Source organism: Artemia franciscana, chromosome 9 (genome assembly GCF_032884065.1).
Source record: "Artemia franciscana chromosome 9, ASM3288406v1, whole genome shotgun sequence".
In the NCBI taxonomy this organism is placed as follows: Eukaryota; Metazoa; Arthropoda; class Branchiopoda; order Anostraca; family Artemiidae; genus Artemia; species Artemia franciscana.
In genome coordinates this window covers 21,942,034-21,957,215 of record NC_088871.1, presented here as the reverse complement: position 1 = coordinate 21,957,215, position 15,182 = coordinate 21,942,034, and the positions used below count along the sequence as shown (strand labels likewise).

The following is a 15,182-nucleotide window of genomic DNA, read 5'->3' as shown; positions in this document are numbered from 1 at the left end:
TAGTTTTTTTTAGTTTTTTAGCTTTTTTAGTTTTTTTTTCTTTTTAGTTTTTTTTGTAGTTTTTACCTTTTTTAGTTTTTTTCTTCTTTTGTATTAGTGTGAAATAATTCAGACGTCATATGCGGACAAACATGACGTCACCTGATCCACGATCCACAGATCCACAGACAACTTATTTTTATATATATAGATGTATAATCACGTGTTAGTTATTACGGAAGAGGGCGATGGGTCACTGAGTAGGTGGAGGGTGCCTGATACCTCCAAAAGTACTTTTATAGATGCAAATTTTCAACCTTTTAAGAGTATTCTGGTTAATATAAAAGAGGGTTTAGGGAGGGGGAGGCCAAATTAACCTCTAATTTCCTTTCATTTTTATTGAGCCTGATCATTGGAAACGTCGGGCGGTGGTCTTCTTCTTCTGATTGCATAATACCACCTTTATGTAACATTAAAAGATTATATTCATTTGCTTACCGGCCAACAAGGTGGGAAAATAGTAGGGTCTCATGAGAGTCGTTAGGAATCCTCCCAGAAGAAAGGAGACAAGTTTGACCGAACATATTTTTTTTTATTTTTTTTTTCTTTACGATTAATTCAAATATTTGGGTTTGATTTTGTTTTTTACGAAATAGCTATATTGCAACAAACTATGATTAAGGTGCGAATCGTGCTGAAAAAAATTATTTGCAAGTATTATTTTGACAAGGGATTAATTCAAATAATGCAATAATTCAAAACCTTGAAAAAGAAATCGTTGTTCGAAATCGGATTTGCGGTAATGTACAAATATCTTTAAATAGATCAGTTCAAAAAGACATAAAATTGCGTGAAGAACAAAAAACTGGCAATTGCAAAAATATTTGTATATATTTTAACAATGGATTACAACAATTCAAAAACCTTAAGAAAGAAAACCAAAATTTTGAAGCATAGCAGAAATCGCTGTCAGAAAAACATCATTACCGAATTTCTTTTCTTATAACTATGAGCAATGTCTTTTTACGACATGAAAAAAAAATGGAAACATTTTTAAGTTCAATTTAGAATCGCTAAAGTTATTAAATAAACTGCAAAAATATTTACGATACCTGAGCAGTAATTTTTTGGTGTTTTAATTCAAACTAGAAAAATGCCTGAAAATTATAAAATTAGTTTGTTTTTTGTAAGATAAAAATCCCCTCGCTACGTGATTAAGCTTAAAGGTTCGAACACAACCAGTTATATAATGTCAGTATGAAGGCCAAAAAACAAAGTTTGCTATTATTACAAATGATGACTCAATATTTTGACAAGGGAATACAACAATTCAAAAACCCTAATAAAAAATCAAAAGTTTCAAAGTTAATGTATATTAAACAGTTCATGGTAACAAACTGTAGTAAGGAGCAACCCAGCTTAATAGCAACCGAAACTCTAAAACAATGGAATTTTCATACCAATAGTTACATCAAAAGAGTCGCATTTTAATGTTCATTTTAAATATATAATTTTCATCAAGTTTAGTCTTATCCACCAAAAGCTACGAGCCTGAGAAAAATTGTTTTATTTTAGAAAATAGGGGGAAACACCCCCTAAAAGTCATATAATCTTGTATCAGTCAGATAATATGTATCAGAAAACCCTACCATAGAAGTTTTAAGCTCTTATCTACAACAATGTGGAATTTTGTATTTTTTGAAAATAGATCACGGATACATGTTTATTTGTTTGTTTGCTTGTTTTTTCCCCCACGGGTGATCGTATCGACCTAGTGGTCCTAGAATGTCGCAAGCGGACTCATTCTAACGGAAATTAAAAGTTCTAGTGCTCTTTTTAAGTGACCAAAAAATAAGCTAGGCTCCCTCCCATGCACATTTCCCCCCTAAAATCATCGGATACGCATTCTGTTCAGTGTAGTCGAAAACCTTATTACTATGTATTTGGTGACGACTTAATCCCCCATAGTCCACGGGGGAGGGGCTGCAAGCTACAAACTTTGACCATTGTTTACATACAGTAAAGGTTATTATGAAGTGTACAGACGTATTCGGGCGGACTTTTTCACGTTGGGGTGGGGGTGCAGGATTTTCTAGCAGTATTTAGAAAAAAACAATAAGAGAATAAACAATTTCTTCAACTGGACGTAATTAGCAGCATTGAAACTTAAAACGAACATAAAATATTACGTATATAAGGGGGTTCGTCTCCTCCACAATACCTTACTCTTTACGCTAAAGAATTTATAGTAATTTCAACTATTTATTGTACAGCCTTTGTGATTCAGGGGTCACTATTAAGGATTGTGGACAAAATTCAAACTTTAGTGTAAAAAGCTAGGTATTGACGATGGGGCAAAACCCCACATGTACGGAATAAAAATACACAAATATAGATGTTCATTACGTAAGTTAATTTTGAGGTACGTATGTTTATTACTAACAAAAATGTTCGCAAGAAAAATTCAAAATCTAGTTTCATTTTTAAGTAACCAAAAGTTGGAGGGTAACTAGGTCTCTTCCCAACCACTTTTTTTTACCGAAATCGTCTGATCACAACTATGAAAGAGACATTTAGCAAAAAAAATAATATGCACATTTCGTTTTAATTATTCATGTGCGGTGAGCCAAAATCAAAATATGCATTAGTTCAAAAACATTCAGAAATTAAATAAAAAACAATGTTTCTTAGCTGCAAGTAAGGAGCGACATTAAAACTTAAAACAAAATGTAATTATTCCGTATACGAAAGAGGTTGTCCCCTCCACAACGCCTCGCTGTTTCCGCTAAAGTTTTTTTTTATTGTTTTAAAAAGTAGAGTTGTGAAAAAGAGTCGAACTTTAGCTTGAAGAGCGAGGCGATGGGGACGGGACAACCCCTTTCATATAAAGGAATGATTGTGTTCGTTTTCTGTTCCATACATACGCATGGCACAGCTTAAGCCTTCAAACTGAAAAATGTTGAACCTCTAAGTCTGCCCCAGAATAAGCTTGGGTTACAGTTCATGCAAATTTTATGTGTACTCCATTTTGCATTCGATATCTAGGCTTGTTTTCTAACGCACTTTAAATACTGGTAAGCATTCCAAGACTTTTATTGTTTTTCCTTATCTTTCTACTGTTTTCTTCGACTTTTTTTCAATTTTTAAACAAAATTTCTTCTGTAAAAGTTCTTGTCTGGACAGTTCACAGTGTTTATATTGAAAGACGTTTTCGATTATTCAATGAAACAATTTATCGTACCTAATTAAGATAAGTTCTTACTTGTTGTTAGGTTTAAATCGTTGGTAAGAATGGCTTTTCGATACTGTTTTTTGAAAATTTACAGCTATCTCGAAGCTTAAAATATGAATGTTAAGGTCAGGGGCCTCGTTTTGTTGGTGCAAGGAGGCAGTTGCCCCCCAACAATTTGGAAAACTTATTATATATCCTATGCCCCTTGACAATCCAGATATGGACCCCTCTTATGCCCCCCCCCCGATTAAAATACCGGAACTAAGCCTCTGATTAATATGTTACAGTAGGTAATGGCATTTCAACTGAAATATCTGTGATATTTGATCAGTAATTTGAGAATTTGATCAGTGGTATTGAAATTTGGTTTGTACCAAAAATTTAATTTTATTTGGATAGCAGTGTTTGGGTCACTTGTGTGTGATGATGGGCATTTCTGTTCAAAAGTAGGTTCAATTGATTCTTTAACACGTCAAATAGGAAAGTAAAAATGCTATTTTAAAGGCTGAGCATAGTATTAGACACTTACACAGGAATTTATATGCCTTTGGTGGGGGGGGGGGGTGTGTGAAAAAAATAAACAAGCAATCTATATAAGAAATATAGAAAATTGTTGGGAAAAACAAAAGAATTTGGGAGGGCCTGGTAAAATCCCCCCTCCCCGCACTGTGTATGGGAGTATAGCTCTAGATAATTTTAATTTTCTGGCTTGCCTTTATTGTTTCTTGATGAACATCCATGTCATTAATATGAAGCACAATATGATTTGTATTTTCATTGCAAACCATGTCTATTGTTACGTCTCCAAAAATTGTGAAGTTTCCTTCCTCTATAATAGGTAAAAGTCGCACAGTGTATAAAATTGGCGAGAAACTAGAAAATAAAAAGGAGGATTAATAATATGCTCATTTAAATGGAGACTATGGAACAAATTATTTTATCCGTTCACCACACTACTTTTACCATGCAAATCTCAGCTAATGCAAAACTAAATATCTAAAACTTAAATACATGGATGATTCTGCACGGCCAAACTTAGCCTATCCTACGCCAGAACCAACTTACTCAGCCCGACAAAACTCAGACAACACAAAATTCTGCCTAGGATTACTCCAAGTCAATTTAAATCCGTTAAACATTCACCGCAGCAAAACCCAACCCATCAGGTTTTGATCCATGCAAAATTAAACCACTCCGAAAGTATTAAAAGCAGTAAAAGTCAATCGAGGATAAGTTTAACTGATGAAAATAAATCAACAACCAACCTACAACGATGATGTCACTGGTCTGAATCTTGTACCCAATATTTCGAAACAGAAAACCGACATAAATTTGCAGACTAACATTTGACTTTGGCTAGTTTTAATCGTGTCTGCAGGCAAGAGAAGATAGGCAATTAGTCCCTTTCGAAAATTTTTCTCTGAAGGATTCAAGTCAAATAGCTAGAACTTGCAAATATTCAGGCTAAAAATTCAATTTCCCATGTTTTGAACCGCTTTCTTCAAGCAACCATCCAAGACTTTGGCCTGTTTGGTTCTGAGGTTAAATCCCGCAGGTATTTCCCAGTGATGAATGAATTAAGAACAAAAAGAGTGATTCATTAATTTATTATGTCTAATCTCCTGTGTATATTACATATATTACTAAAAATTAACCTGAGTGAACCAAAGCTATACTTACTTTCAACGTTATGCAAAACCAATCTAATGGCTGTTTTTCTGGAGGGAGGAGACTGAGAGAGTATTCATTCATACGAACTTAGCCCTAACCAGAAATAAAAATCATCAATATGATTGCCATCAATATTATCATCCTCTTTATCACTATCAAAGTCGTTGCTGTTAAGTTAATCGCATCAGCATCAAAGCCTATTCTACTGTTCATTGGATAGAATATTATGATCATAACCACCATCATCGCTGTAGTCTTGACCATCACTCTTAATGTGGTTGATTTTGTCAATTTCAGGGCCATTATTTTTCTTGTCAAGAAAAATAATTTATGTCATTATCATCCTCTCAAACATTCTTTGAGTTGTTTTTGATAACACCGTTGTCAACGTCCAAGCTCTTTTACAGTACGCCTGTAAAGCTTTGTAGGCACATCAAAATTTAAGAAAATTACACTAGCCAAAGAGCTTTGTAGGCATAGTGCTTAGCCCTCCCCCTTCCACTTAGTAGGGCCTTCAGCCCTCGTAAACACATTACAAATTCGCACTTCAAGTTTCCTTCGCTTCAAATATGGAAATTATTTGGCTTTTCACCATCATCAAAATTACTTTCAAATATATTTATAAGTAAAAAATTGAGTGCTAGGGCTAATTCTACGATTATGACAATCTAATTAGATATTCGATGCAGTATCTCAATGTAGTTATTGGAAATAAAAACACAAATACTAAGTTCAAGATTTAGAATTTTTCTTAACCAATCGTAAGAATTGGTTTGAATGAATGAATGAATGAATTTATTTAGTGATTCGACTTACAAAAAGTATTTCACTTTCTATTCTAAAGCTAAGCACTATGGACAAAAAAAAAGAAAAAGAAAAACATGAAAGCAACATAATTCATTTACCACACATAGATATAAAATACACGAAACATATTATTGAGTTCAAAATTCCATGGTTCTAAAAGTCTAGGCGACCAATTTTATTAATAAAATTCATGAATAAACGACGTACATCCTTCATATGCCACACCAAGTTTAGATCAAATGGGAAGCTTACTCTATAAAAAGTTAAATTTACTTGTAATGAAAATCTAGCTCGTATGTACAAGGGACAATCAAAAATGACATGATCCATAGTTTCATCTTTACCACAGACACATAAAGGGGAATCAATTTTCTTGATTTTATATAAAAATGAATTTAATCTAGAATGACATGTAATAACTTGTGTAAGCTTAAAAGATGGGGTTGTCTTTGCCGCTGCTTTAAAATCATTGACTGTTTTAAAAAAGTGTTTTGTCCACGGTTTGGCTGCGATTTGGAAGGCTGAAAACCATCGAGATAAAATTATATCATGTAATTTTTTCCTATCAAAGTTAGTAAATTGGTCACTTATATTTTCACAACTCGTAAATAATAATAATGCTTCTTCATCTATAAAAACACTATGCATGTTTGACCTGAAACAAATGCCAGAATGCCAGTTTTCTTGAATAGGCCAATAATTTGGTCTACCTTTTTTAAAATATCTGCTCAAAGATACTTCAATTGCACGTTGATCGAGAGGAAGACATCCGGCAATAGCTGTCACTGTATCTGTTTTCGCAGATCGGAAACCTTTTGAAATGGCAATCATTGACATTCTTTGTACGGATCTTAGTGCATTTTGAATAAATTTTTTCTTCACGGCTACTACCCATACAGGCGCGGCGTATAATATAGTGCTTTCAATGACACCTTTATATAAACTTCTTAAAGCTAGTGGTTTTAAACCCCATGTGGTTTTTGCCGCTGACATAAGTCGCAAGGAATACTGTTTAGCTGCATTAACTCTGGTAGTGACATGTTCGCTCCACGACAGCTTTCGATCCAAAATAACACCGAGGTACCTAACTTTTTCTTTAATTTCTACACGGGTATTCATAAACATTAGCGTTATATCTGGTACTTTATGTTTTCTTGTGAACAACAGCGCTTCTGTTTTATTTTCATCAAACTTAAGCTTATTATTGCCTGCCCATTCACAAAACCTCATAAATACTCCATATGAATGAGTTTCTGGGGAGTATCTGCAGAAATTGTAGCACAAATGTCATCAGCATAGGCCTGTACTACACAATGTCTCCCGAAATTGACACGCAGTAGGTCATCTATATTAATTAACCAAAGAAAAGGGGATAAAATACCTCCTTGTGGACAGGATTTTTCTAAAGACGTATTGAAAAAATCAGAACTATTACCATACATAGCACACCTATCGCTCAAATAACTTTCAATAATCTTAATCAACGATAAATCGAAACCTTTATCCACCAATTTATACAAAATTCCGGGGTGCCACGCGTTATCAAAAGCACCTTTAATATCAAAAAATAAACTTAATGTGTAACGCTTTGATTTTTGATCATTTTCAACTATCGTTACCAGTTTATCTAAAGCGTCTATTGTTGATCTATTTTTAACAAATCCAAACTGTTCATTTGATACCCATTCACTCTCAAGGTTTGTCTCAAAAACTCTATTCAATATTATTTTCTCTAAAACTTTTCCAAGGTGTGACAAAAGGCTAATAGGCCTATACGATGAAGATATACCATCATTTGATTTTCCCCTTTTTAAAAGAACGATTACATTCGCCTCCTTCCACGCTCTTGGAAAATACTTCAATGACAAATATGCATTATAAATTTTTAACAGCGTTGGAGATAATACTCCAAAATTTTTCTGTATGACTAAACTTACAATTCCATCCGGGCCAGGAGCTTTTAATGGTTTTAAAGATTGGTTTAATGAAGGATTAAATATGTACAATATATGGCCCAAAAAACTCCACATATATTTAAAATAGCTTTGGACGACCCAGAGTCCATTAAAGGTGTGCTTAATATACCTGAAACATGCACAGATTTAAAATATGTTCACATGTTTTAGACTGGGAAAGCTAAAGGCCATATATTTATCATTCACTTTAAATATGATAACCTCCCCTCTTACCTTTCAGAAATTACCATTTCGTTGGCATTTTCATTGAAAAATAGCTTTCTTTGGTACTTTCATTGAAAAATTAAAACAACACCTAAAGTGCCCCCCCTCCCACATTTTTTTAAATTGATTAGCCTCCTCCCATCTCTCACCCCATGAATCGGTGCCACTGATAGGATATCTTGCTAGGTTACCTATGGTGTAAGATCTATCCTTTAGAAATGCGAACAGAGTAGGGTTTTTTTCGACAAGGAATGCACTTCTCAGAGCAAGCAGCTTGAACTTACAGTGGGATAGCTATAAGTTTACTGGTCGGAAGACAATAATAAGCTATACTGGGAATTTTCAAAGGAATGAGAAGAGAGTACACAACATTGATTAAAAGAGGAAGGGGGGCATTTCAAGATCTGCAAGTAAACCAGCACAGGGAAGCTTTCTATTCCAGTAACAATCAAGAATTTTTATAGCTTCTCTTCCCATTTGAATCAAAATATACTGAAAAATTAATTAAAAAAATTAATTAAAAAAATATTAAAAATTATTAATCATTAAAAAATTAATGTTAAGAAGACTAAGTCACTAAGGCTAAGAATAAGTGAAGATGAAAATGTATCATTGGGCTACGAAACTTCCTTGGGTAACGAAGCTTCACTTACCTTGTTAGTACCATTAGTAAAGGAGGTAGGAGTAGTGAAGACATTAAAAGTAGAATAGTCAAGGCTCAGAGAGCTCTTTCACAGTTCAAAAAAGTTCTGAAGATTAGAAAGACATGTCTGCAAACTGAAATTAGAATATTGGCAGCTACAGTAATGACAGTGGTCAAATATGGCTTTGAAGTATGGGCGTTCTGAAAAGCAGATGAAGATTTGCTAGATGTTTTCTGGGAAATTGCCTACGGATTGTTCTGGGGAAACGGCCTACTGAACGTATTTCAAACAGTAGGCTTTACGCCTACTGAGGTTCAATCCCACTTTCTAGTGATATATTAAGAGGAACGTTAAGATGGCTAAGGCAGGCTCTGCGGATGAAGGATGACAGATTGCCACAGATTTTCAACAAGATTTTTTAAAGTTAATTCTTGTTGCCTTGCAAAATAGTCGTCTAGGTAATGTTTAAAAGCAAAATTACAGTATCATTTTGTTTCAATTAATATATGAATAAATTGTAAAAATGTATCTGGGCTACGACGTAAAAGTTTCACGGAAAATTCCAATGAAGGAGACTCATTTCTTATTAAATAGTTAAGTATTAGTTGAGAAAGTATCTTCCTTTGAAGAGATAACTCTAGGACATTATCATCTAGAATCAAGCATTTTTCCAATTGTACTAGACTCTGTAAGATTAATTGTTTCTCAAATCCACTATTTTTTTTTATCCTACACTATCGGGATTCATTTTTGCTGCAAATTATAACTGTTCTTCCAAGTTGAAGTTGCTTAATAATATAACATATCACACAACCATCTCGTCCCATTTTTGGGTTAGCCGGCAACCCCTTGTAATTTCAACTAAAGCACTAGGCAGTCTAGGTTTCTTTGTTTTTTGGTTTTTGCTTTTTCCTTGATCATAATACTCTGTTAAGACCGAAGAAGAGAGGCAGTTGTTCTCTCGAAACATTCGCTTTCTGTGTTTTCTTCAGTATTTTCATTTGGCCTTTAAAAACCCCATTTTTGATCGTTCTCTTTCTTTGTGTTATGCCAGGCCAATGTGGCTTAAGAAATTATTCTCTTCCCCCAAAGAAAAGACCCCTGTGAAGAATTTCTCCCACATTACCCCTGGATAATTTTGGATCTACAGTAGAAGGAAATTTGAAATTTTCACTCTCCTGTTAAAGTAAGAGGCAATCATACAAAATTGACTAAACTAAAGAACCATAAAGGTTCACAATATCAGTATTTGTTCAAATATTTTTTACCAGCGGCACTTCATGGGAAAGGGGTGGATGAATAAAATTTGGTGGGGTTCAGTTAATTGAAAATAGTAAGTTCCAATGCCCATTTGCAATATTTAGCCTGCTTTTCAACAAATTACTATCTTCAAATAGATACAGAATTAGTTCTAAGGAAGAGACAAAAAAAAATCAAGGGTAGAAATTGATATATAATCCTCAGGGCTGAGGAGCTAGATTTGCCAGCAAATCCTGTTGAAGAGATACTTAATTACTGAAAGTGACTAAATTTTCTGCTATTATGCCCATTATACCTTTTTACTTGTATCTGATACGTTTATTAATAAATGGAAAACTGAATGTATATGATAAAAGAAATGTTTCTGAATGCGACCATTTAAATATGCAAGACTATTATGGTAAAGTTACTAATACTATTAACAACTCACGGCAGCACCAAGCCGCCTCAAGTCATTACAGCTGCTCACGTTCCTCATCCATTTCAATCTGTTCAAAGCCTTCCTTTTTACACCCTTCAAGGAAGTTACCATTTCCTTTAAATCTTTCTTATTCTCACGCTCCTACCCCAACCATGGGCGACCTGCTTTCGATTTAGCCCTTGAGGTCAGCAAGGGAAACATTTGTTGTGTCTCAACATCCCGCTCAATATCCCCTAGAAACTTCAGCATCATACTTTAAACATTTCTTTCGATATTGCAGATGCACCCTTTTTACTACATTCGTGTACCTAGTGTGTTTTAATACAGCTGAACACTATCCTCACCATTCTCTGACTGTCCTGACCACACCCGTAACATTAGCAATAGTAGAAGACCTAGTATTAGAAGTAATAGTAAGGGTATTGGAAATAGCACTAGTGGTAGCGGTAGTAGTATAATTTCAACATAGTGTTTTTTTGGTCCAGTTTAATATTCTTTTCTCAAGCCCAGATAGTTTTAACTTTAGCCGCTTCTGAAATATTGCTAGTACGTCCTCCATAGTTTGCATACACACAGTGTGTTTTTATGTAGTCTAAAATCCTCTTAAGCAGTCTCTGAAAGTTTTGCCTTAATACCAATAGCCTTGACAGAAGTGGTAGTAATAGCAATAGCATTGGTAGCATTACTACTATTGGCAGAAATTGTGCGCATATAGTGCAATTTATTAGTTCAACTTCCCCTTCAACATACCATGCAAATTTTAGCCTGATGTTTTCAGCCATTCCTGACATATTGTTAATGTGCCCTTTACAAACCTGCGTACATAAAGTGTTTTTAATTTAATTAAAATCCCCCTTTATATTTCTGAAATTTTATCTTTAGTACCCTTAGTCTTGGCAATAGCATTAGTAGTGACAGAATAAATAATGGTAGTAGCATTCATAGTACCTTTTGGCTTCAACTTGATACCGTAGACCCTGAGTTTTTCCTGGGATATAAATGTAACGACTTTTTTATAGGCTCCACCGACATAGTATCCCTTGATTTAGTTGAACCTTCCATTCAAACATTCCCTGAAAATTTCACCTTAATACCTTTAGCTTCAATAGTAGTAGTAGTAGTAGTAGTAGTAGTATTCATAACAGCAGTAGAAGTATCAGTTTTAGTAGCAGTAGCAGGAGTAGAAGTATGTACATTGTGCCTTTTGGTTTGCTATACATCTTCCTTAACATGCCCTGAAAGTTTCAACTTAAAACCTAAAGCCACTCCTTGGATATAGCTAATACGCCCTTTGAAAACGTGCATGCACATGGTATCTTTTGATCTTATTCAATATCCCCCTAAATAATCCCTGAATTTTATGTTTATATACCCTTAGTATCGCTACTAGTAGTTTTAGTAATAGCAATAGCACCAGTAGGATCAGTAGCAGTACCCATAGATTGTTTTCATCACCCTCAACGTGCCCTGAAAGCTTCAGTTTAACACTCTAAGCCGTTCCGGAGAAATTGCTTATGCAACCTTTTGACAACCTGAAGGCACGAAGTGTGATTTGATTTAGTTTAATATCCCCCAAAACATTTCCTGAAAGTTTCAGCTCAGTACCTTTAGCGTCAGTAAAAGTAGTAGTCTTAGCAGCAGTTGCAGTAGCAATAGTGGCAATGTGTACGTAGTACCTATTGGTTACTCCGAATTTCACCGTGAATACACCCTGAAAGAATCAATTTAATTCTTCAAGCCACTCATGGGATATTGCCAATACGCCGTTTTGACAATATACATCCAAAGATTGTGATTTGATTTAGCTCAACCTTATCCCAAACACTTCTTGAGAGCTTCGCATTAATGCGCTTAGCTTGTGTAGTAGTAGTAGTAGTAGCGTTAGTGGCAGTATGTATATAGTACTTTTGTCTCGACATTTCCCGAAACATACACTGGAAGTTTCAGCTAAATACCCTTAGCAGTTTCTGGGACATCGTGGGTACGTTATTTTGACAACCTGCATGCAAGCATTGTGTTTTGATTTAGTTAAAAATCCTCTTTTTATTCCCTGAATACTTCACCTTAATGCCCTTAGTTTAAGTAACAGTACCAGTGGCAATAGTAGTAGCACCTGTAGTAGTTAAAATAGTAGTAGAAACAGTAAGAGTAGCATGCACTCCTTATCCTTTTTTAGTTCAACATCTCACACAAAAAGGTCTGTAAGACACAACCTAGTACTCCAAGACGTTCCTAATCCATTGCTGATGCGCCCTTTTAGCAACCTTTATGCACACAATGTGTTTTGATTTGGTTCAACTTCTCCCTTAATACTCTTTGAGATTTTCACTTTTATACCCTTAGCCTTAGTCAAAATAGCGGTCGTAGCAGTAATAGCAGGAGTATTAGTAGTATTAGTTGTAACAGGATTTGTAGTAGTACTAACAGTAGTAGCAGTAGTTGTATGCACATGTTGGCTTTTGATCATCCCACCTCATTCTGTCCTTGAAATTTAGACTTAATACTATAAGTGATTCCTAAGATACTTCCGATACGCTCTTTTGAGAATCTGTAGCACATAGTGTGTTTTAATTTAGTTCAACTTCCCCTTAATAATCCCCAAAACGTTTACTTTAAAATCTTCAGCGTTAGTAGTATTTGCAATAAATGTAGTAGTTCTAGAAGCAGTAGTAGTAGCGGTGGTAGTAGCATTTAGTAGCCGAAAGAGTGGTCTATGCATGATTGTACTTTTACTCTTACAAACTTTCTTAACCATTAGACAAAATGGTCTCCTGCTGAGAGGACGTCCTTCTGCCAGAGGAGGTCATTGCAAGCGGTGACAATCTAACAAACAAAAAACTCATTCATTTTCTAATTTTACAAAAAAAACCTATTATATGAGCACATTGCTCTTTATCAATTGAGCATCTCATCATTCCCTGAAAGTTCCAGCTAATACCTTAAGCCATACTTGAGAGACACGCTTTTGACAACCTGGATGTACCTAGATTGTTTTGCACTTCAATCATTTTTAGGCAAACCGATTGCGCTGCCTATGATCAGGATTCCCCTTAAAATTTCTTGAAAGCTATCTGAATACCCTTAACCTTATCGGATAGCAAGGGTCTAACATCATAAAAGATCTTACATGATGACAAGTACTATATGCAAACAATGAGCAAATTGCAAAACTTACAGCCCTTGCTCCGAGGGTTGTGGAGGAGAGGAGTTGACATCCCAAGAGGCACAGTTATTGGACATTTCAACTATGTTGAGAAAAATGGCCATCTCAAAAGTTTGACTAAAGGTCTTAAGGAGGAAAAAAGCATAGAGGGCGGCTGCAATCTTTTCCATCACCTTTGACTCTTGAAAGAGTCACTAGAACCGTCAATCTCAATAAAATGAGCTCCTTCCAACTCCATCCATACAAAACACCTCGATGAAAAAAAAAACAGCTAATAAATAAATAATACATAGATTCCACTTCACTCTTTACTTTGGTAATGTTATTGAGCAGTCTATAATAATTTGTTGAGTGAAGCTTCTTAAACCTGAACTCTAATGGAGGAAGGGATAGGTACTTGGTATTGTAATCTATTTACGGATCTCACTTTTTTACCGACTCACAATTTTCTTACACAATAGCTGGAAACGTTTCAAGGGGGAAGAGACCCCTCTCTAAAAAAAGTTACGATTGAAGTTTTACGATTAGCTCCAGCTTTCAATTGATAGGCTAGTTTTTAGCTCTTTGAGGCCTTGATATAGTTTAATATAACCCCTCCTTTTCTTGGGATGCTTCCTATCTCAACAGTCACTATTGATAGTTTTCTCACTTTTAAATAACCAAATCATTTAATGCCATTAACTCGAATTCATTCAGGTCTGTTAGGTGAAGTCGACACCTCTCTGCATTAGACGTAGTTTACTTCTGTAAATTATATTCTTAAATTTTACACATCTACCGGGTAAACATACAAATTTGTCTTCCCCATCTCCTAAAAATTCTTACTTTGCTATTTATTAGTTATCTTTTATGTTGTGATATTCCAGGTTATTTCAAACTAGTTCATTGCAGCCTAATTAGTTTCGCGCTAACTTCAGGGTTGCCACCCCTAGTGATTTATCACTATTTATAGTGACTTTTTGTATTGCTGGAACAAAAATAGCTAAATCAGAACATAAATCACTAGATTATTGAAGAAAATCACTCAAAATCACTAAAATCTACTAATATGCTGCTGTAGGAAATTTTCTTCAAGTCTTTTTGTCTTTTTTTAGAGTTTTTTTTCAAGATTTATTTCATACTGTGTACACGATTGAGTAAACTAAATGTTCGTACCCAGAGTTCGTAGCATAAAATGAAAAATTTGTTGCATAAGTATTTTTGTCTTGCAGCATTACCTATTTTTTGGTCATGTAGTACTTCTTATCAAATGTAAACAAATTATGAGGCCAATGCCGTCTATTTTTATTTGGCGACATGGATTTTCCATCATTAGCAGCAATAAAACGTTTAAATCGGCTTGCAGAAGGTTCAAAGTATGCCTTTATATGCTTGCGAAAAAGTAATTTAACTTGAGTGTGCCACGAATAATTTTTTATTCCTGGAAAATATTACAAGTGTCTTATTGTTTTAATTAAATAAAATAACTAGTTTTTTTTAAACTGAAAGTAATGAGCCACAATAAAACTTAAAACGAACAAAAATTACTCCGTGCATGAAAGGGGCTGCTCCCTTCTCAACGAACCACTCTACTCCAAGGAAATATCCCCCCACATATCTCCCTCCCTTCAACCCCCCCAAACCAAAATAATCCCCCCGAAAGTCGTCTGTAAACTTCCCAATAACCATTACTGTATGTAAACACTGGTCAAAGTTTGTAACTTGCAGTCCCTCCCCCGGGGACTTTGGGGGAGTAAGTCATCCCAAAGACATATTTACATCCCAAAGACATATGATTTTCAACTATGCTGAACAAAATGGCAATGAAAAATTTTGATCCGTTGAC

The 15,182-nt window shown here is 34.8% G+C and overlaps 1 protein-coding gene and 1 long non-coding RNA gene across 5 annotated transcripts in view; one reads left to right on the top strand and one right to left on the bottom strand.

Moving 5' to 3' along the window:
- Positions 1-15,182, top strand: part of LOC136031147 (uncharacterized) — a 113,637-nt gene that overhangs the window by 10,800 nt on the left and 87,655 nt on the right. The window lies entirely within an intron of this gene.
- Positions 1-15,182, bottom strand: part of LOC136031145 (aminopeptidase N-like) — a 102,649-nt gene that overhangs the window by 70,780 nt on the left and 16,687 nt on the right. For all 4 annotated transcript variants that reach the window (XM_065710466.1, XM_065710467.1, XM_065710464.1 and 1 more), the window contains exon 3: positions 3,925-4,084. In XM_065710466.1, the coding sequence (XP_065566538.1) occupies positions 3,925-4,084 (160 nt within the window). The remainder of the gene's footprint in view (positions 1-3,924; positions 4,085-15,182) is intronic.